Source organism: Protopterus annectens, chromosome 7.part1, assembly GCF_019279795.1.
Source record: "Protopterus annectens isolate FY-2018-M chromosome 7.part1, PAN1.0, whole genome shotgun sequence".
Lineage (NCBI taxonomy): Eukaryota > Metazoa > Chordata > Ceratodontiformes > Protopteridae > Protopterus > Protopterus annectens.
Window position 1 is genome coordinate 300891442 of NC_056740.1, and position 22817 is coordinate 300914258.

The 22817-nt window shown below is 40.8% G+C and overlaps 1 protein-coding gene across 4 annotated transcripts in view; it reads left to right on the plus strand.

The window, feature by feature from the left end:
* LOC122807740 (laminin subunit beta-1-like) overlaps positions 1 to 22817 on the plus strand; it is a 2263691-nt gene that overhangs the window by 1837100 nt on the left and 403774 nt on the right. For all 4 annotated transcript variants that reach the window (XM_044078727.1, XM_044078725.1, XM_044078726.1 and 1 more), the window contains one exon: positions 4025 to 4169. In XM_044078727.1, coding sequence (XP_043934662.1) covers positions 4025 to 4169 — 145 coding nt within the window. The remainder of the gene's footprint in view (positions 1 to 4024; positions 4170 to 22817) is intronic.

The following is a 22817-nucleotide window of genomic DNA, read 5'->3' on the forward strand; positions in this document are numbered from 1 at the left end:
TATATATGATAAACCTTTTATGACTTTCAATTTGGTACAAAGAATATAGCTTTTAAATGGTTTAGATATACTTTTATAACATAGGTAATAGGGAATATGTTATTTATTTTGTTCATGAACTATGTTCATAGGTTTGTACTAGGCTATCAGCCCTAAGGCCTATACAAGCCAAGCCATAACAATTCCCTGACTATTTCTTCCCACACTATTTGCTTCCTTGGAGCCCTGTCTAGCAGGGTGACTGACGTGATCCCTGGGATGAATTTCCTTTCTCCCATCCAATTGTCAAGGTTCCTTTCAAAAAGGGCCAAAGAGGTGCTCTGCTTGACATGTATAGGCAGTCTGTTCCAGAGTCTGGGGAGTCTCTGGGTCAGGAACCTATCCCTCCAGCATGTTTTGTTTATTGTGATGACAAGGTTTAGATCCCTGGAGCATGTGGTTCTGAGGGATTGGGATTTCTTTAAGTGTAGCATGTCCAACAGCTCTGGGTTTGACATGGCCTTGTCTGTTAAGCAGAGATTGCCAATAAGTAGACAATATGCGACAGAATATCGCAGGAGTTTTTTAAGGTGGTCAGCGTAGGGCATCTGCTTTAGGCCTGTGATTCTTTTAGTGAGGTATTTCTGCGGCCTTTCCAGTTGTTGCAGATGTCTTGAGAGGTACATACCAAATGGGGTGTTGTATTCTATAATGGGTCTAATGAGGGATGAGTACAGTGGGACAATGACCTCCTTTTTTCTGGATGAAAAGCCCTTAGTGATGAGGTGTGCCATATAGAAAAATTCCCTGACTGTTCTGGTAATGTGGTTATCGAAGGTGAGACCACTGTCCACCTGTGTCCGTAAATCTCTTATCATACTTTCGGTGTTTAGTATACTGCCACCTATGTGGTAATTCATGGGTACATGTTTTTTTCCAAAGGAGATAACTATACATTTCTTGGCACTGAGCTTGAGCACATGGCTTTGGCACCAAGCATCTGTTTCTGTAAGGCCCTTTTGTAGAGTATCCACATCATTTGGGGATTCAGTAATGGCTCCCAGTTTGCAGTCATCTGCAAACTTTGTTAGCCAGAGTCCCTTAGTGTTGGCCTGTACTTCAGAGAAGTAGATGCCAAACAAGAGCGGTCCCAGAACTGAACCCTGAGGTACTCCACTTGTCACTTGTCTGTAAATGGATTTGGAGTTGGCTACATTTACAGTGTGGGTTCTGTTAGTAAGCCAGTTGGCAAACCATTGAGTGACGTAGGGATTAATGCCCAGCTTAGTAAGTTTATCTATGATTCCAAAGTGGGGGATGGTGTCAAAGGCCTTGGCGAGGTCCAGATAGGCTGTGTGGACCGCCTTACCCTCGTCCACGGCTCTAGTGACTGATTCGAAGAAGTCAATCAGGTTCAGGAGACAAGATCGGCCCTTCACAAACCCAAACTGGGTGGAGTCCCATGTTTGAAGGTTGCCAATGTCTTTGTTTATAAGTTCCATAATAATACGTTCTAAGGCCTTGCAGATCAGGCTCATCAGACTGATGTGGCAGTAGTTCCCGGGATCCAAGGTGGATCCCCCCTTGTGGAGTGGGATAACTGTAGCTGTGCACCACTCAGTGGGCATGAAGCCTGAGGTGAGGCTATGATTAAACATGGCACTTAGGTGCCAGTTCATTTTGTAGTTCATGTAGTACACAGCCCAGGATCTCATCTGGTCCCATGGATGCTGTATTCTTAGCTTTGGAGAGTGCATTTTTTACCTGTGTGGCCGTTATTACTGGAATTTGGCAATCTTCCAGTATTGAGATGGGCCATTTAGGGGGTGAGAGGGAGGTGAAGTTGGCACTCTATCGACATGCCAGGATATTGGCAATATCCTTGGATCAGTATATTTAATGCCATTCTGTTGTAGCTCAGAGCAGATCTGAGCATTGCCATTTAGATTCTTGACATAATTATAGAATGCCTTGTGGTTGTCTTTGGAATGTTTGGCAATTTTATTTTGGTAACTAGCTTTGGAGGATTTTATGAGGGATCTCAGCTTCTTACTGAGGCTGGTAAGGGAATTTTTTGCATCATGGGATTTTCCTCTTTTCTGCAACAGTTTCTTCCTTTTTGTTGCAAAGTTTGTTTATGGCAGGGGACCACCAGATTGGCTTCCTTTTTTGGAGGAGAGCATCTTGGTTCTGTTTGGGAACTATTCATGCATGAGTGGATGTGCTCATACAGTGCCTTAGTGTAGGATCCAGCAGTCGAACTTTCAGTTCCCGTCTGCATGGGTGTCATGAAGTTTGTCACTTCTGACTTGAGCAGCATGAAGTTGGCTTTAGAGAAGTTTTTTATGAAGGTTTCCTTACTGGGTGGGTGGGGGTGGGATGTGGATGTTAAGGATGATTAGCTTATGGTCAGACCTGACCAACAAGGGGGTGACCATAGGTTTGGAGCATTACCCATGTTGGTAATGACCAGGTCTAGGATATTGGAGCTCCTGGTGGGACTATGGATTAGTTGATCCAGGGCACTGGAATTTATGAATTCCAAGAACCATTGGGCAAAGGTGTTGGTACACGAGTAGTTTTCCCAGTTAATGGCAGGGTAGTTGAAATCACCCAGTATTAGGGTGTTTGGTTGAATCTTAATATTTTCCAGTATGTTTAGAAAGGTGTAGTGAGAATCTTTGGGCATGGCGGGGGATCTGTAGCAAGCTATAATTTGGATTGCAGCCTTACCTAGTGTTAGTTGCACCTGGAGAATTTCAGACGCATTGTGTTGGGCAACTAGCCTGGTGGTGTGAATATCCTTGGTGAATATGGACACTCCTTCACCTTTAGTGTTTCGGTCCTGGTTTGGTGGCCAAAAAGTGTGGTAAGAGTGGTAGCCTGGTATTGCAGGGGTGCTCTCTAGAGCCCTGAAACAGGTCTCAGTTACTGCACAGATATCGATGTTCTCCATTTTTAGGAGTAATGTATTTCATATTTTGATATGTATCTTAAATGGTTTAATAGGGTATGGTTTAGTAATGCTTGTGAAATATGTGAATATGTTTGAATTTAATTGGAGCTCATTATATTCTAATTGGTAGGGGTATAAAAGTGATTATTGGGCTAAGCTGAATCATCTGATGAAGTTGTAGATGAAAACGTACTGGTTGTGTTCAGCGATAGTGGATTTTACATAAACTTGTGCTGCTTGTGAAATAAACGTGTTTAAGGGTGGAATACAGCTATCCGAGTTTTATACATTTGTATATTTATTTGGTGGCACTGTGTGGGCAACTCCTAACAGCCTTTCTCTGCTACTGTTGGTGTTAATATTACACAGTAAGAAGATTGGATACCTTTTGTTAAGGGCCTTAAACTAGCTGATAAGAAGTGACTGGTGGCAGTAATAATTACCTTATAGTCTGGGCAGAAGGGGGCATAGATAGTAAACCTGTGCCAGCCTTTTTGTGTGTGTGTGTGTGTGTGTGTGTGTGTGTGTGTGTGTGTGTGTGTGTGTGTGTGTGTGTGTGTGTGTGAGCTACTTGGGCAGGGACACAAAGCACTGTCTGGACACCAAGGGTGCTGGGGATCTTGGCTTGGTCACTCAGCTGAGATATCAACTCTATAGCTGTGTCTGTGAAGAAGGAGTCTTACTGGGGATCTGGAGAAAGGAGGAGAAACCAGCCCCGAGTTGACTGTGGTCTCTGTGTGTTCTGGAACTTGCAACTGACTCAGAGAGCTGCATCTGGAAATTCTGTGTGTGCTTGTCATCCTCCCAGTGTATGTCTCCCACAGATGCCAGCTCTGAGGACTGAGGCTGCTTGATTACTGGTCCAGTGGTGGGTCCTCACATGCTGCACATCCCCCACATTTGGTCATTTGGCTAAAAAAAACAATAATGTGGTCATCACAGTCCAAATGGTACTTTAGAGTCTCTAGAGAAAATTATGAACCATATTTAATGGGCAACAAATTCAGAAAAGTGAGGAAAATGGCAAATAGATTAAGTGTATTTTACTGGACAGTATTACTAGTGTATATTGTATGATATTGTCAACAGATTCGATTAATCTATGAAGAAGCTGAACATGCAAAGATGAAGGCAGAAGAAACCATGAACAAAGCAGAAGTTGCCAAGCAAAAAATTACTGACTCCACCAAGGAACTACATGACTTAATCAAGAAAATCAAAGATTTTCTGAATGGTGAGTGTCATATCATCATTTCTTATCATAATGGCTCAGTCTGATTAGTGAATGCATTATTAATGCATGTATATATTTATTTACTTATTATTTGGCTATTTGTTTTTTCTGATTAGGATGCATAAAAGAACAAAATCCATTTTCAGTAGAGGACTGAGGGAAGTCTAGTGTCCATAAGCAAATTGAATATTAACAAATGCAAAAAAAAAAAAAAAAGTGGTTGAGTTCCTCTCTCTGATAATTTCTGTTTGAGCAGAGGAACCAGGAAGGGAGTGTCCTCTTTCCCCTTTGTTATTTGCATTATATTTAGAATCACTGGCAAAGAAAATAAGGGACTCAGATATTATGGGAGTCAAGAAAGCTGGCTTTATTTGCAGATTATATTATTTTATACCTGATAAAACCAGAAAAGGACATTACAATGTTGTGGAACATTTTGAGACAGTTTCAAGTCTTTTCAGGATACAATATTAATGAAGCTAAAACAAAGACAATAGCTGTAAAACTATGTACCCATGCATTTATTTTATTTTATTTTATTTATTTATTTAACATTTGTTAACCGGGAATTGGTTCAGCAATATCAATATTTGTGGGGACATGATAAAATGAAGTACTTAGGAGTATGGATTAAAAAGAATTCTGTTGTGGCAGCTAAGGATATGTGGAAGAGATTAAACAAAAGATAATAGAAAAACTGAGAAAATGGAAGCTCTGTTTTATGGATATGGATAGCAAGATACAAGCAGTTAAAATGTTTTTAGTCCCTTTACTTTTATACACAAGTCAGGTATGTTTTTATCAACCAGAGGAGAAGTTGTGGATAGGAATTAATAAAGAGCTAAAGGATTTTATCTGGGAGGGGAAGATGGTAAGAGTCAAGTGAGATAAGCTGATTCTTCCAATAGAACAAGGTGGTTTGGGTTTACTCGATTTAAAGCAGTATTTCAGAGCTACACAGGTAAGGCTTCTATACATAGCACAGACAGGTTGCCTAGTTTATAAGTGATAATTTAATAAAGATGTTTCTTGTTTAAAACAAAAATGCAGTTAAAAAGAGGCAATTAGATAATAGTTCTGACATATGAAATGTTCTTGATTAAGCACCTGAGCAGTCTCATTTCCAATGCTAGGGCTCAACAAAATGATGAATATGATGGTAGAATTGTATCATCACCACTTCCACTTGGATAAAGGAAGGCAATGCTACATATTTTCGGTTTACTATCAAATTGTCAATAAAGATACTTTGCAGACGAAAAACAAAAAGTAGCATGTTCGATTTTCTGTGTTGCTGTGCATTTGCTGATATGAACTCATAGTACTGCACAGAGATTGTGGTACAGTGCAGTTTGGGACATTCATCCCTTTCCTCACTGTAGTGCAATCTCGGAGTTGGAATATATAGTTAGCATGGGGTGTGGGGAGCACAGCCCCCCACAGGGAGGGGTGCAGGGGGGCTTGCCCCCTGCAAAAATGTGATGTGAGGTGTAGGAGTTTCATTTACCTGAGCTCTTATATGGACATCACATGACCTGTTCGGCGACAATGCCAAATCTGCTGAATTCATTCAACAGATTCGACATTGTGTCCTGTTATATATATATATATATATATATATTTACTTTCTTTTTTTTTCCAGTGTTTTGAACTGGAATTTTTTTTCCCATTTGACATTTGGATAGTAAACCCATATTTTCTATATACCATACTAATGTTAAATGTCAACAGATTCACTAGTTTGCTTTATGATCATGATAATTGATTTGTGGTTCATTGTCTCTGACAAAAAAAAAAAAATAGAATGAAGCAAGAAACTTATCTCATATTTTCATTGGCATGTTGTAGTCCTGAGTTGTTTGCTAATAGCCATACATTCATTTTCAGTATTGGCTTTATCAGATCAAGGTTAATTGTGCCAGAGCCTGTCCTAGAAAACAAGGTTAGAACCAGCCATGAATGGAGTGCATCCCAAGGCTTACATAAACATACACACACACACACACACACACACACACACACACACACACACACACACACACACACACACACACACACAAACCCTTATTCCATTAACGTTGCATTTAGTGTGGTGGGTTATTTCAGAGGTTTGCTATGACAGATGCAGGGTTCAGTCCCCTTTTAGTACCTTTAAGGCACACTATATAGTAACTCTGGTGTCTAGTGGTTCCTTGCACCACATTTTAGTTATTTTTTATATTTCATTAAGTGCCTTAAAATCACGCTATCTAGTGTTTCCCAACCCACATATTTATAGATGTCCTTACATTCACTGTGGCAGTATTCTTAACAGATGGGATTACCTGCTGTGGAAGCCTGAATGTCTGGCCAGTCTACCAAAAACTACTTGTTGCTTTTAAAAGGTACTCCAAACGTCATCCAAATGCTCTTTGTGTAGCATAGGGCATAAAGATGAGGTTCAGGCCTCCCATAATCAGAACTTCTTTGCTGCCAGTCTGAACTCAAGTCATTCGTCATTCTATTAAATATAGCTATGATGTAGCAGATGCCTCTTCTAGGGCTGCTGATGTTTTTGGTTCAGTGATGAGAAGGTATTCTTGGCTCCTCTACTCCCTGTAAAATGACTAGTGAATAGGATTCTTCTGAGGATGAGTCAGATTTGGATAATAAATCCCTTACTTATTCTACTCTATTCTATCTATATTATATTGTGGCTCGTCACAAAGGAGGATGAAAGGACATACAGAAAGAAGCTGGCATCTCTGATCAGTTGGTGTGAGGGGAACTGTGAAGGCTGCCAGACTAGCTAGATAGCATTTTGTAAATAATTCTATCCCATTGTAAATATTAATATGATCCACAGGCTTGTTTCACAAGAAAACTGTTATGTGCTGAGCTTCAAAAATGTAACCAGAGTGCACACTGCTGGAAGTAAGCAGAAATGTGTATAAACTCTATGCCTATGTAATGTATGTTTTCATGGTAGAAAACTGGGACATACAGAATTAACTTGAAAACTCTAAAGAATTTTACGACTGTGTGTGATCTCAAGCTAAGAGACAGGATGTCTGGGCTAGGAGTTTCTTTCTATTGTCTTAAGACAGAGGTAATTATGAGGTTTCACATATAAAGTGTCTTTTATTGCTCTGTGACTTCCTGGCAGCTGCAGATCACAAAGAAATGTTAAATTTTAACTTCTGTTAGCCTGAAAACTAAAGAATGATGTAATCTGAGATGAGTCAGCAGTAATGTGCATTATCAATTTAACAACTATCTCAGAGGGAAAGAAGTGCATTTTGTATTTGTTTCTGAACCTGTACACATCATCTCAGCAGCACTTGCTTTGCTCTGTAAGTAGGATTTAGATCTTAGTATTTCTCTTAGAGATAAATAGGAATATATCAAGATAAGTCTAACTGTTTTCTATATTTACATCAGACTGTCCTACAATGTTGTTTTAAAGTTTTTCCTGTGATTTCTGAACTCTCTATTGTCACCGTGTTGAGTTAATAAGTATTGTCTTGTGATTTTATTGTTTATTATTAATTATTTTTAAACCTTTTAACTGTGGCTGTTTTGTGCAGAGATATTTAAGCTCTTAGAGTACTAGCATGTATTTGGTGATACTGTACAAGCCACTCCTAAATAGCCTTCAAGTCTCAGTCATACTTACCAATTGGATAACAATATTGCAGAGTAGAATTGGACACCCTTTGGTAAGGGCCTTTTTAGTAGCCAATAGTAGTGGTTGGTGACAGGTGGTATTACAGTAGTCTGTGCAGAAGGCGGCATAGCTGGATAACCTGTGCCAGTCTTCCCCAGGATTATCGGTGTGTTTGTATATAAATCAAATCTCAAAGTGTGTGTGTGTGTGTGTGTGTGTGTGTGTGTGTGTGTGTGTGTGTGTGTGTGTGTGTGTGTGTGTGTGTGTGTGAGCTACTTTGGCAAGGACACAAAACACTGGTTGGACAGAGAGGGTGCTGGAGGTTTTGGCTTGACCACTAGGCTGAGATCTGAAACCTATAGCTGTGCCAGTGAGGAATCTTATTGGGGATCTGGGGAGAAACTAGCCACAGACTGACTGTGATCTCTGTGTGCTCTTGAGGGAAATTGTACTTTACTGTGTGTGCTTGTTATCCTCCCAATGTGCAAGTCCTCACTGGTGTTAGTGGTCAGGATTGAGGCTCCCTGATTATCGGGCCAGTGCACGGGTGTCACAGGAACAACCTTGACCTGAATGTAAGCAAGACCAAAGAGATTATCATCGACTTCAGGAAAAGGAGAACAAACCACCCAGTGCTCAGGATCAATGATGAGAGTACAAAATTCCTGGGTCTACACATATCAGAGGATCTCTAGTGGTCGGAAAACACCAGCCAACTGGTCAAGAAAACACACCAATGCCTCTAATTTTTAAGAAGGCTGAAAAAAGCTAAGCTTCCTCCTCATATTCCCTCCACCTTCTGTAAAGAGCATCCTCACCTGCAACTCCACAGCGTGGTTTAGAAGCTGCACAGTTACAGAAAGGAAGGCACTACAAAGAATGATGAGGGTTGCAGAGAAGGTAACAGGTTCCAGTCTTCCATAGATACATCTTTATTCTGCAAGAAGCATCTGAAAGGCCACCAAAATAATACAGGACAGCACACATCCTGTTCATGGACTGTTTAAGCATCTGGCATCTGGCAGGAGATATTGCAGCATCCACTGAAGGTCTACACGATTCAGTAAAAGTTTCTACCCTGCAGTGATTAGACTTCTGAACTCGTGCACTAGTCCCAGGGGTCTGGACACATAAGTCAAGTTTTATTTATTTGTGCAATATATACTTACATATATTAAAAGTAAGTTCAATATTTATTTATTATATCCATAGTCATTATTATTAACTCACTCAAGTGTAATATTAGACAAATAACCATTTTAATCCGTAGTGTGTTTTGTATTACTTTAACTAGGGTAGTTAATTTAACTCAGGGGTGGGTATTCTTTTCATTTATAAATGTCAGTAAATGTCTCTACTCTTTCTTGAGTGTATTGGGAGTAGTATTATAATTATTAGTTATGTTTATTCCTCTACTTCTATGTGTTGTTTCACTTTCATTTGTAATTTCAAGAATTGAGCTGATGCACATTTCATTTAGGCTACACATGTGTAGTTCTAAATGACAATAAAGTTTACTTTAACTTTGACTTTACTCATATTCCTTCTCCTTTAGACTATGGATCAGAGGAGGAGGAATCTATTAGTCCAGATGTTCCTTTTGAGGAACTTTCCTTTGTGAACACACTCTCTAGGATGATGGATTTTTTTAAGTGGGATTGTGCTCAGGTCTGTGATAGCCATCAAAGGTACTATGAGTTGCTGCAGTTGGACTCCCCTAACCTGAGGCTATTCCTCCTGTTTTGGATGCTTTGCTGGCTGCTTTTTCCAATGCCTCTCATGCACCTGATTCTCTGCCCCTTGCTCCCAAGAAGCCTGACAGGTTTTATAGGGTGCCTGAGGAGTGTTTTTTCCTACATAAATGTCCTGCTGCTGATCCCTCTGTGTCTGTAGCCTCTGGTAAGCCATCTCAGTTGCTTCCTTCTCCCAATTTATTGCCTTTTGACAAGGATAGCAGAAATATGGAAAGTTTGAGTAAGAAGGTTTACACTTCTGCTACCCTAGCTTTTAAGGCTATTAATTATCAGATCCATATGTCTAGGTATGTGTTGGCTCTTCTTTCTTGGGCCTGTCAACTTATTTCTGATTTTCCAGACTCCGAAGGTCAGACACTCTGAGCAGGTCCTTAACTCAGTCCCATTAATGGATGCTTCACAGGGATGTGTTTCTGAACATTATCCACTAAAGGGATACTCCTCAAGTGGATCTTTTTGCCCCCCCCCCGAACAGACAACTTCCTCTGTTTTGTGCCAGAGTCCCAGGTGATCTGGTGTGGAAGGTGAACGCCCTCTCATTTTCTTGGAAGGTGATGTTTCTTGATGCATTCCCTCCCCTTCCTCTCATTCTGAAAGTCCTGTTCAAGATTCAACAGGATACTTGCAAAATATTATCAGCGACTCCCTTTTGGCTGCGACATCACTGATTCACTCTACGTCTGCATCAGGCCAGGGGCAATCATCACAAGTTACTTCACAGGGTGGATCTAATCACATAAAACAAGGGATCTCTCATCCATCCCCACCTGTCTATGCTTCAACTAACACTGTGGGCAATAGGATTTCAATTCCTCACTGACACTTTTTTTCTGAAGTCATGCAGCAAGTCCGGCCTGGAAACCTACTACTAGGAAATCCTTGTCATCCAAATGGAATAGCTTTTCTATTTGGTGTCTCTCTCATAACCTGGACCCACTTACTGAGGGTGTTCCTTTGGTTCTCTCTTATTTGTGTGAGTTGCTAATGCTGGTTTGGCCTATACTTCTATTAAGGACAACTTATCAACGATCTCTGCTTGTCTGTCCTTTTCTCCTCCTTTAGCTTTTAGATTTGAGATTAAACAATTTCTTAAAGGCATCCTTAATATTAGACCTCCCAGGAAGCCTGTTCCTCCTCCCTGGGATCTTAATTTTGTTTTAGGAAGTTGACTCAGGGCCCCTTTGAGCCTGCTGCTTCAGTTTCCTTGCTACATTGTTTGTGGAAGACTGTTCTGTTAGCTCTTACTTCTGCCAGACGGGTGTCTGAGTTGCAGGCCCTTATGGCTTGTCCTGCTTTTTTGGTCTTTCATGAAGACAAGCTGTCCTTGCACACTTAACCCTTCATTTATACCTAAGGTGGTTAACGTGCTATCACTGAATCAGTCTATTAATCTGCCTACTTTTTTCCCTGGCCACAATCTGACAGTGAGAGGGTGTTGCATACTTTGGATGTGCAAAGGCAACTCAGGGATTATTTGGATAAGACTAAGGTTATTAGAAATTCTAATCAGTTACTTGTTTCTTTTCATTCTAGATCTTTGGGACTTGCTGTATCCAAGCAAACTATTTCTTCTTGGATTTCTAAGGCTATTTCCTTTTGTTACACTTTTCATGGCAAAAGTCTTCCTTCTTCAGTTAAGGCTCATTCTACTAGAGATGTGGCTTCTTTTAGTGCTTTTTTTCAAGGGCTCAGATGCTAATTCTATTCTTGAGGAAGCTACCTGGACTTCTGTGCATACCTTTACCAAGCATTACAAGCTGGATGTTATCTCTAGAGCTAGGGCTGGTTTTGCTAGTGCCATTCTTCATGGCTTTTTAGGGGGCTCTTCTGTGCCTTCCCTCTCCCATGTTTTCTCTTGATCTTTGACACTGTCCCATCTGTTAAGAATACTGCAGCAGTGAGCAGTGAATGTAAGGACAGTTTTGTAAAATCTTACCATAATGATAGATGTCCTTGCCTTCACTGCTGCAGTTTTTGTGCCCTCCCTCCGCCCCCTTGTCTTTTGCCTTCCTGAATGTACAGGTTACTTATTGGGTTTCTTGGACTGTGTTCCTACTGGGGCATTCAGTTCTGATTATGGTAGGCCTGAACATCACCTTTATGCCCTGCACTATACAAGGAGCATTTGGGTGATGTTCAGAGTACCCTTTAAAAGCAACGAGAGTAGTCTTTGGTAGAGTTGCTGAACATTGGGCTTCCATGACAGGGAATCCCATCTGTTAACAATACTGTTCAAAGCTGGCCATTTCACTATAGAAGCTGGCCAGTTTTTTCTACATTTGAGTTAATATGCAAACAAGTAGAATTTGGGGAGGACCTGTGTTGGGGTGTATGTCTTCCTTCTCTTCTCTTACTTTTCTTTTTCCCCTTTCCTTTCCTCTGTTGTCTTACATGCCAAAGCACCAGTTTCTTATCCTATAGCTCCCTTCTTCCCCAGCTGGAAAACCTCTTTCTTTTTTAGTTTTTTTCCCATATTTTAAATACTTAATATCTTTACCATTGGTTATCACCACTGATTGCATTTTACCAGGTGTTTAATATCCTATTATTGTTGTTCAGTACTCAGCGTATGTTTTTCTGATATGAATTTATTTATCCTATATGTTGATTCTCCTGTTTATCACTGCACTTTGTGTGATAATATTATGTAGTTTATTAATTGAACTATATATATGTGGAGCTTTTCTGCAAGGGCCTCCGGTGAAAATGGGATTCATGCCCGGTCAGACTTCCCCAGCAAATAAATAAAATAAATAAATATCTCTGCAGTGGAGGATTGAGCATGTTGAGGTGTGTTTGCTGGGCAGCTGTTTATACCTGGATCAGTTGAATGAAAAAGGTATAGGTAAAGTATGAGACGCTCTGAGGTTTATTAATCTGTAGAGGTGAGCATTTGTCCAGTCATAGAGGTAAGGAGAAATTGTTACTGATTTTTTGTTTGGAGGTTGGGATGATATGTAAGAATGAGTAGTTTTGGTGGACTTGGGGTCAAGGTGCAGGTTGGAGTAATAAGATGTTATAAATAAGTTCAATAGTATTATGTTTTGAAGCATTATAATGTGGTTTCATTTAATTACATATGTGTAATCAAAGGGGAGTGGTTGCTGTGCTGTGGGACTGGTGTATTGTGATGTTTGTTGAGAAGAGTTTATTTTTGAATAACGGTTTTGAATGTATAGTGGTGTTTTTTTATTTGGAGCAGATTATATACGGAGTTAAATTAGCTACTATAGCTGGAAGAATGATATTAGAAGTAGGAGAAGGAAAGTGGAGAAGTAGGGTAGGAGTCGGTGGGTGGGAGCTAGCTGACGAAGGCTGCTGTTCCAACAATATGTTCCCATAGCTGCAGGCCACTCACTGCTTCTGTATTATTTTTTGCAGGTTGGAAAAGTCGCAGCAGACAACTGGGCCTGAGGGAATGGCTTTCATTGGGTTTGTTTTTGCTTTTTTAAAGTAGAATCTGCTAAAGTATTATATTAGATTCAATTAAAGCAGTATAAAGGTCTGAGTGGTGGTGGGGAGGAGGGGGCTCCAGCTGTTTTAGCAACAGACTACTGAAATGCAAAAGTGATGGAAAAAATGTTTGCAGCTGTAAGATACTTATGCAGTAGCAAAAAAAAAAAAAAAAACAGGTATGTCCTTAAGGGATTATTTGTATGCATTTCATGGGCCTCCACTACAGGAGGTTTAAGATATTACACAGTGAAGATCCTAGCTTATAGGTTCATAGGTTCATACTAGGCTATCTGCCCTAGGGCATTTATAAGCCTAGCCAGAGTGTGTGTGGCTTTCGCCACCAATTTTAAATGAATTTTGCTATGCCCTTTTTCAAGGTTAGTATACTGTGCCTCTGTCTAACAGTGACACAGAAGTGATACCCGGGGTAAACCTACTATCTCCCATCCACTCCTCAAGATTCCTCTTGAAGAGAGTCAATGAGGGACTCTGCCTAACCTGGACTGGGATTTTATTCCAGAGTGAAGGGAGCCTCTGGGTTATGAATCTGTCCCTCCAGCATGTCCTATTTATTTCAGTGCTGAGATTCAAGTCTCTCGAAGCGTGGCTCGATGGGATTTGGATTTTCTGAGGTGCAGCATGTCCATTAATTCCGGGTTGGACATGGCTTTATCGTCAGGCACAGATCACCTCTGAGCAGGCGGTATGCCACTGAGTAGAGCTGGAGTTTCTTTAACCGGGCAGCATATGGCATCTGTTTGAGCCCTTTGATCCTCTTGGTGAGGTACTTTTGGGGTCTTTCCAGTTGCTGCAGGTGTCTGGTAAGGTACATCCCAAAAGGGGCATTGTACTCAATTATGGGCCTGATGAGGGATGAGTAAAGAGGCACAATGACCTCCCCTGATCTAGATGTGAATCCCTTCATGATTAGGTGGGCTATATAAAATGTTTTTCTAACCACTTTGGCCACGTGGTTGTCAAATGAGAGATTGCTATCAACTTGGGTCCCCAGGTCCCTAATTACTTCTTCTGTACTTAATGGATTACCACCTATGTGGTAATTTGTGGACACTTTGTTTTTGCCAAAGGGGATGATTATACACTTTTTGGCGTTTAGCTTGAGGCCATGGCTCTGGCACCAGCTGTCTGTTTCTATGAGGCCCTTTTGTAGGATGCTTGTGTCGGCTGGAGAGTCGATTATGGCGCCCAGTTTGCAGTCATCTGTGAACTTGGTCAGCCACAGTCCTTCCGTGTTAGCCTGTACCTCCGAGAAATATATACCGAATAAGAGAGGACCCAGGACTGAGCCTTGTGGGATGCCACTTGTAACTGGTTTGGAGTCTGACATGGCTCCAGCAATTCTAACCATGTGGGTTCTGTCCTTGAGCCAGTTTGCAACCCATCTAGTGACATAGGGGTTTATATTTAAGCTGGTGAGCTTATCTATAATGCCTGAGTGGGGTATTGTATCGAAGGCTTTTGCAAGGTCCAGGTAGGCTGTGTGGACCACCTTCCCCTCGTCAATAGCCTTGGTGACTGTTTCAAAGAAATTGACCAGGTTTAAGAGGCGGGATCTGCCCTTAACAAAGCCGAACTGGGTAGGATCCAGTGTCTGTAGGTCCCCAATATCTTTATTTATGAGGCCCATGATGATCCTTTCCATAGCTTTGCAGACCAAGCTAGTCAAGCTTATGGGGTGATAGTTTCCAGGATCCATTGAGGCACCACCATTGTGGAGAGGGACCACTGTTGCTGTACGCCATTCTTTGGGTACATATCCTGTAGTAAGGCTGAGATTGAACAGTAGTTTTATGTTTGGGTTTAGCTCTTCTTGGAGTTCATGTAGGACGCAGCCCGGGACACCGTCTGGTCCCATTGATGCTGTGTTCTTTGCTTTGGAGAGGGCGGCTCTTACCTGAGCATCTGAGATGTCAGGGGGGCAGCACTCTGCTGGGATAGATATTTGCCCTTTTGGTGGGGAAGGGGTGGAGAAGTTTGCACTGAACCTGTCAGCTAGGATGTTGGCAATGTCTGTGGGTTCGGTGTATTTTTTGTCATTTTGGACTAATTCTGAGCATATCTGGGAATTCCCACCCAGGTTCCTAACATAACTAAAGAAAGCCTTGTGATTATCCTTAGTGTCCTGTGCAATTTTTCTCTCGAAGCTGGACTTAGACAATTTTATGAGTGCCCGTAGTTTTTTGCCAATACTGATCAGGGATGCCTTCCCTTTTTGGGATTTTGCTCTATCATGTAGTAGCTTCCTCCTTCTATTGTATAGTTTGTTTATGGCTGGGGTCCACCAGACAGGATGCCTAACTTTGGAGGATTGGGTCTTGGTTTTATTTGGGATTGCATGATCCATGCATTCCTGAAGGTGTTCATAGAATGCGTTTATAAAGGATTCTGCGGACTGGACCGTATTTTCCACAGGCCCGGGGGCTTTGAAGGATTCCACCTCGGTTTTGAGGAGTGTGAAATTTGCTTTAGAGAAGTTTTTCACTGTGGTTTTCTGGGCAGGGGCTGGGGTCGGGATGTGAATATCTAGTGAGATTAGTTTATGGTCTGATCTTACCAGTGAGGGATACACTTCTGGTCTGGAGCATAGAGTCCCCATGTTGGTGATGATCAGGTCCAGTATGTTTTCCCCTCTTGTGGGAGTGGCAACAAGTTGTTCCATAGCATTTGAGTTTATAAATTCTAGGAACCTTTGGGCTAGGGTGTTGGAGCTAGAGTAATGCTCCCAGTCTATGTTAGGGTAGTTGAAGTCGCCCAATATAATGGTGTTTGGAGAGACCTTCATATTTTCCAGTGTTCTCAGGAAGGCTGAGTGGGTTTCCTGGGTTTGGGAGGGTGGTCTGTAGCAGGATATAAACTGGAAGGCAGTTTTACCCACTGTTAGTTGCACATGGATAGTCTCTGATGCTTCGTGCTGTGCCACCAACCTGGAGGTGTGGGTATCTTTGACGAATATTGATACTCCCCCTCCTTTTGTGGTTCTGTCCAAGTTTTGGGGCTGAAAAACATGGTATGAGGTATAACCTGGTAATGCTGGGGTGCTCTCGGGAGCCTTGAACCAGGTTTCTGTTACTGCACAGATATCGATCAGCTTGGTTCAGTCTTTCTTGCAACTTTTTCAAAATGGGGACAGGAGGATGTGTTTTGCTTATACAAAGATCAAGCCTCCAAGAGAATGCTGGTAAGCAGACTTTATCCAGCAAACAAGCTTCTGATTTAAGGAGCACTGAGTATTCTATCCTGGGCATGGAACAGGGAATCAGGTCATTTTAAAGGCATTGAAATGAGTGTGAGAATTTATTTGCACTCTTTATGTGTGTTTTGTGGACTCAGAGAAGGCATATGACCACATAATTCAGAATGTCTTCGGAGGTTGCTACAGCATTGCAGGAACCTAGGCCATAGTTGTATACCACTTGGTCCCATTATGGCAGAACTCTGTCCACATTACCTGTATTAAGTCGTATACATTCAAAGAGGGCATAACACTCTTCCAAGGGTGTCTCCTGTCACTCCTGTTGTTTACAGGACATCAAGATGCAACAATGCTGTGGGAACTATCTAGTCTTGGAACATGGGAGGTATAGCTTTCTTTCAAGTGATGCTGCCCTCTTAAGGTGACTGTGATCACCAGCACACACTGCGACAGATATCTGCTGAGTGAAAACTGGCTGGGATGAAGAGGTTATGGTTCTGTGTATAAAAAGAATAAACGGATCTTTGTATGTGTGAGACAGAAGCTACCTCAAGTGATGGAGTTTAATTATATTGGGATCTTTCTCACTAGTGATGGTACAGAGGCTCAAGAGACTGACCAATAACTCAATACAGTTGTACTAGACTGCAGGCATGCCGTGAAAAATATGGCTTTGATTGAAACTCTCAGTTAGCTGGACAGGCTACATCAGCTTTGGGAATGAACAACAGAATGCGATCACAGTTTTAAACAGCAGAAATAAATTTACTTTTTTCACGGTAGCTGGACTAACCTTGTATGACAGAGTGATGAGCTTACTAATCCGGGAGGATATTAGGACTGAACCACTGCCTTACTCAGATGACTACAGTCTGTTGAAGTAGTTTGTCCCCTTACTTATGATGCACCTTGAGGACCTCCCAAGAGAGGGGTGCAAGGCATGCCCCTAAAGTAGATGCAGGACATACTAGAGTGATTATATTTCTCAGTTTGCCTTATAAAGCAAAGAGATGTTGCAGGATGATTTGGGAAGTGTTGCTGGCTTAGGTAATTCTGGTCATCCCTGCTTAGTTTGCTACCACCATGGCCCTGTCCAGGTCAAATGGATTAAAATTGATGGATAAACAGATGGTTCAGTATAACTGTAGTACCTTCCTCATTTGTTTAAGTAGTTCTGTGGAGTGCTAACCTGTACTGACCGCCTGCACATAGACAGTGAGGCATATTTCAAAAAGTCTTCCTTATATGTGTAGTTCCCTCACACATCATCAAATCCAGCCCTTGGTATGAATTTCATGTTTATTTATTATTTATTTTTATTTATTTTATGGTATGTTTTCTGAAATTCTCAAATAATACCTTGCTACACCATACTTTATGTACTTGTACATCTAGAAAACCCAATGTCTGTCAATAAATTTGGCTTGTGGATTTTCCAACATAAATATTATGGTTCAGATACTTCATCGTTCTAAAACAGTAATGTGCCATTATTTGGAATATTAAATGATGTAGCCAACATAAGAATGAGCAACATTTAAATATGTTTCACAATGAATGTTATGAATATATTTGAGTATGAGAAGACAAGTCCCCTTGTTGCTTTAAGAATATAGTTATGCATCTTCCAGAGCATCTCACTGATGGATAGTGATGTCTCTGATCTCATTCGAAGTCATCAGAAGGAAATAATATTCAGCAGAGGATAGCCTATTTCCTGAGCAAATCAATGTGTTTGTCTGTCTCCTCCCGTAGGCAAAGTATGGTATCCCCACCAGAAAATCTGGAAAGCGGAAAAGCAAATGGGCCTTTTTTGATACTGTGAATGAGAATAGATATAGAGTGATGTTGCAGTTTCAAGATGTCAAGTAGTAAATTAACCCAGCAAAAAGGAATAACAAATGGTTCCACAGCCAAACAATGAATTAAAACAAGAAGAAGAACTAGTTTGGAACGGCAGAACTTTTCCAAAAATAAAAATAGAACTTTATTCATAAAAAAGAAAGATAAATGCTTTCACACCATAGAAGGTGCTTCATCAGATCTATTAACTACACAGAAGCAGCCATTTAAATATCTAAAAGTTAGTGGGCTAAAGCATGGTATCTAAGGAGAGGTTTTAAAGAAACAAGCTCATTTAAGCCTCTTCCTTTATCTGATTGTAATATCAACATCCACTTTATTTCTAAGCATTTTGTTTTGCTCTTGACATCACCTTCTCTATTATTCTTATTAAAAAAGTTCCAATGCAAAAAAAAATTAAAAGAATGACTATCCCCTGCATTAATACAATGTTTAGTTAAGTATTTATAGTATCACGTTTATTTATGCAGTAAATATACTCATGTATACAATCCCTCAAAGTGCGGTTAGTTTTACCAACATAGTAACTACTACATAAATCACAGACTGGAAGATATACAAGATCATAACTAGAGCAATCTGCATAAAATCCAAACTTAAAAACATGATTAGAGTCAGGATGTATGTAGCTATCACACGTTCTAACATATTTACACCAGTTACATGATCTACATGCATGGGTACCAGTCCTATCCGAACGAATTTTCACGCTATTTTTATTATTCAAAGGATTTCTACAACGTTACATTCTCTTTAGTGAAAGATAGTTTTTAAAATGAAACTTGGGGAAATCACCCAAAAGTGCCCTACATCTATCATCTGTAGTCAGACTATGCCAATGTTTTCTTATAATATTACATATAGCATATACATCACTGGAATATGTAAGAGAGTAAATAAGTTCCTTTTGGGAAAAGACCTTCCAGATATTATTTTCTTTGTTTAAACTTGCATTCCTCTTGAAGAAAGTATATTTCAAGCTAGGAGTATATGTTTTTGTTGACTGTCAGTTGGCTTTAATGTACTTTTAAATGGGAGTATACTTTTGTTTCTGACAGTTTAAAGGTTAGTTTAAGCATTCTAGACTTTTTTTTCTGTGGAGAAAATGTTTAATTTATATTTGGGGGGCTGATAAAGTGTATAGAATGCATTTTACTATGTTATAACTAGGAAAATTTACTTTTAAATGCTTTCAAATCTTTACAAGCTTGTGCTGCAGCAGTTTCCATTGGAAAATAGCACCATTTTTGGCTTGATCACAGAGCAACTACTGGTCCCATGGTTGGACCTTCTTCCAGACACAAAAAGAAAAAAATAACTAAACAGCAGGCTAGCAATATGTTACAGCTACAGGTGGGTGACATTGCTGTGGCCAAAACTGTTTTCTCAGGCCACTAATCTTTTCCAGGGATCCATCTTGCATAGGAAATACAGACACTATGGACTTGGGGTTAAACGCATCCTCTTTGCCTGTTGGAGTCCACTCAGTGGGCGAGGGAGAGTCACTGTTGTCATTTTTGGGGGGAGAAGAGGCAGGGAAAATACCTCTGTTTAGTCAGACTGTTGTATCCATCCCTGGGGAAGCTACTGATGCCGCTTCCATTAATAAACCTATTTGCCCCAACTTCTGTTTCAAAATGAAACATAAAACTTAACATTTACCTTCTGCTGCACCAGTTCCACTATTGACCCTTCTTATATGGTGGTTATGGTTAAAGAAAAATGGATTCCTCTTTGCCTAAAGTGATTCAAGAAACTACTTCTGCAGAGGAATGTGATGGGAGAGATGCAGTTTTTTTTCCTCTGACTTCTGATTCAGACTCAGAGGAGAGCAAGATATCTGATCCTCCTCTTGAGGTATTCTCATTCACTGAGACTGTTTCCAGAATGTGCCAGTGTTTTCAGTGGAAGAACACTGAAGTTTCTGTATCCCTCAGAAAATACTGTGAGATGTTACAACTGGAATACCCAGAACCTCCTCACAACCACACCACCCTCACCCCCAGTGCTGTCAGCATTGGAAGATGTGTTTATCACAGACCGTGGTTTTCCTAACAGCCAGCCTGCTGTACCTCAAAAAGCAGACAGAATGTACAAAGCTCCTCAGTCTTTCAAGTTTTTTATGCACTCATCTCAGACGTGTCCTAAAAGCTAAAACCTTAGTTAATCCAGTAGCTGCCAAGCATTTTGTTAATTCTAATCATTCTCTTTCTGACAAGAATGGGAAAACAATTGACAAGTTTGGGAAAAAATGTACACGTGCAATTTTAATTTTTAGAATTTTGAATTGTCATGCTCATATGTTCAAATTTATCATGACTAATTGTGAAAGCATGAGGAATATTTTATCTGCAGTTCCCTCTTGTGAGGGCAAATCTGCTTTGTTTGGTTTAATTTCTTCAATTCTCAGGCCACTGCTCATTGTCTAAAGTGCATATATGACTCTGTAGACACTACATCAAGGGCTGTTTTCTCTGGTACTGTATTGTGGATGTTTGCCTAGCTGCACTCTCAGAACCACCCAGAAGATAGAAACAATGAGATTTTGAATTCTTCTTTGGAGAGATTTATTTTTGGACCCTCTGTTGCAGACGATATCAAAAAATGTGAGGAGAGAGGTAAGCTGATACAGGGAATCTCTCAAAATTTTCAGCCCTCCTTCTCCAAATTTTCCAAGGGATTTTTTTTTTCTCCCTCATTCAGTTTTGCCACGAAACAAAATAAACAGTCTCATCAAAATGCTGGTGAACAGAAACTGAAAAAAAAAAAAACAATTGCAGGGAGCTTCCAGAAAGAAAGCAGGAACTGTCTGGAACAACAGATAATCAAACAAGTCAGAATGACTGTATAAGGGGCCTTGGCCCCCAACCCCAGCTTGGCAATCCCTCATCCCTTCCAGGAAGTCGGTATCTCCATTTTTCTGTTAGGAAACAGATTGTTTCATACAGATGGGTTGTGAGATTGTTACAGCAAGGTTACAGATGGTAGTAGGAAGAAACCCGTCCTTTCCCAAGAATTATTCCACATCCACCAGACCAACCTCCTCTATTTTCTCCTATACTACAGCACACGCTGTCAGACGATAATATAAGCTGGTCTTCCTTCCCAGTTGGAAAAAGAGTTTTATTCTAGGATGTTTTTGGTGCCAAAGAAAGAAAATGCCTGGAGACCAGCTTTGGATGTTTCTTTCCTAAACCAGTATGTCATAGTGTCCAAGTTCAGAATGCTTTCACTTCACAAGCTGTTATATCTTCTTCACTTGAGTTTTTTTGGTTACCTTATATTTAAGAGATATTTATCACATTCCTATTCATCCAGACTTCATATGTTTCTAAAGGTTTTATGTTCATAGGTTCATAGGTGTGTAATAGGCTAATGACCCTACAAGCCTAGCGCATAAGATTACCCTGGCATCGTGCCACCCAACCTTAGATCCCAATGCTTCTGTTGAGTACAGCCACTGGAGTGATCCCAAGGGTGAATTTTCTATTTCCCATCCACTCTTCAAGATTCCTCTTGAAGACTGCCAGTGAGGTGCTCTGTTTAACATGTATGGGAAGTCTGTTCCATAGCATGAGCAGTCTCCACTTTATAAACCTGTTCCTCCAGCATGTTCTTTTGAGTGTGGTAATGAGACTGAGGTATCTGGTGCATGTGGTGCGGAGGGATTGGGATTTTGTTAGATGTAGTATTTCTAACAGAGCTGGGTCAGACATGGCTTTCTAAGTCAAGCAGAGATTGCCTCTAAGTAGGTGATATGAGACAGAGAATAGTTGGAGTTTTTTGAGTCTGTCCATATAGGACAAGTGTTTAAGGCCTAGGATCCTCTTTGTAAGTATGTTTGCTGCCTCTCCAGTTGTTGCAGGTGTCTAGTGAGGTACATGCCAAATGGGGCATTTTACTTGCTGATTGGCCTAATGAGGGAAGAATACAGGGAGACAATGACTTCTTTTTTCCTGGATGCAAAACCCTTAGTAATGAGATGTGCCAGATAGAAGGACTTTCTGATCACATTTGCAATTTGGGGGTCAAAAGAGAGGTTGCCATCAACCTGTGTTCCCAGATCTCTTATAACACCGTCTGTGTTCAGTGGACTACCATCAATGTCATAATTCATGGGAACTGGGTTTTTCCCAAAGGGGCTTACAACACATTTTTTGGCATTGAGCTTAAGGCCATGGTTCTGACACCAGTCACTGGTCTCAGTGAGGCCTTTCTGTAGGATGTCAACATCACTTTGGGGAATTAATAATAGCTCCCAACTTGCAATTGTCTGCGAACTTTGTCAATCAGAGTCCCTTCGTGTTGACCTGGAATTCAGAGAAGTAGATACCAAACAGGAGAGGACCCAGGACCGAACCCTGTGGGACTCCACTTGTGACACTGTGGGTTCTATCGGTGAGCCAGTTTGCAACCCACCTAGTGATATAGGGGTTGATGCCTAGCTTAGTGAGTTTTTCTATGATTCCTGAGTGGGGAATGGTATCAAAGGCCTTGGCCAGATCAAGGAAGGCTGTATGAACCACCTTACCTTCATCCACAGCTCTAGTGACTGACTCAAAGAAGTCAACCAGGTTGAACAGGCATGATCTACCCTTCACAAAATCAAACTGTGTGGGATCCAGAGTTTAGAGATTCCCTATATCCTTGTTTATTAGGTCCATGATGATGCGTTCCATAGCTTTGCATATCAGACTTGTCAGGCTAATGGGGCA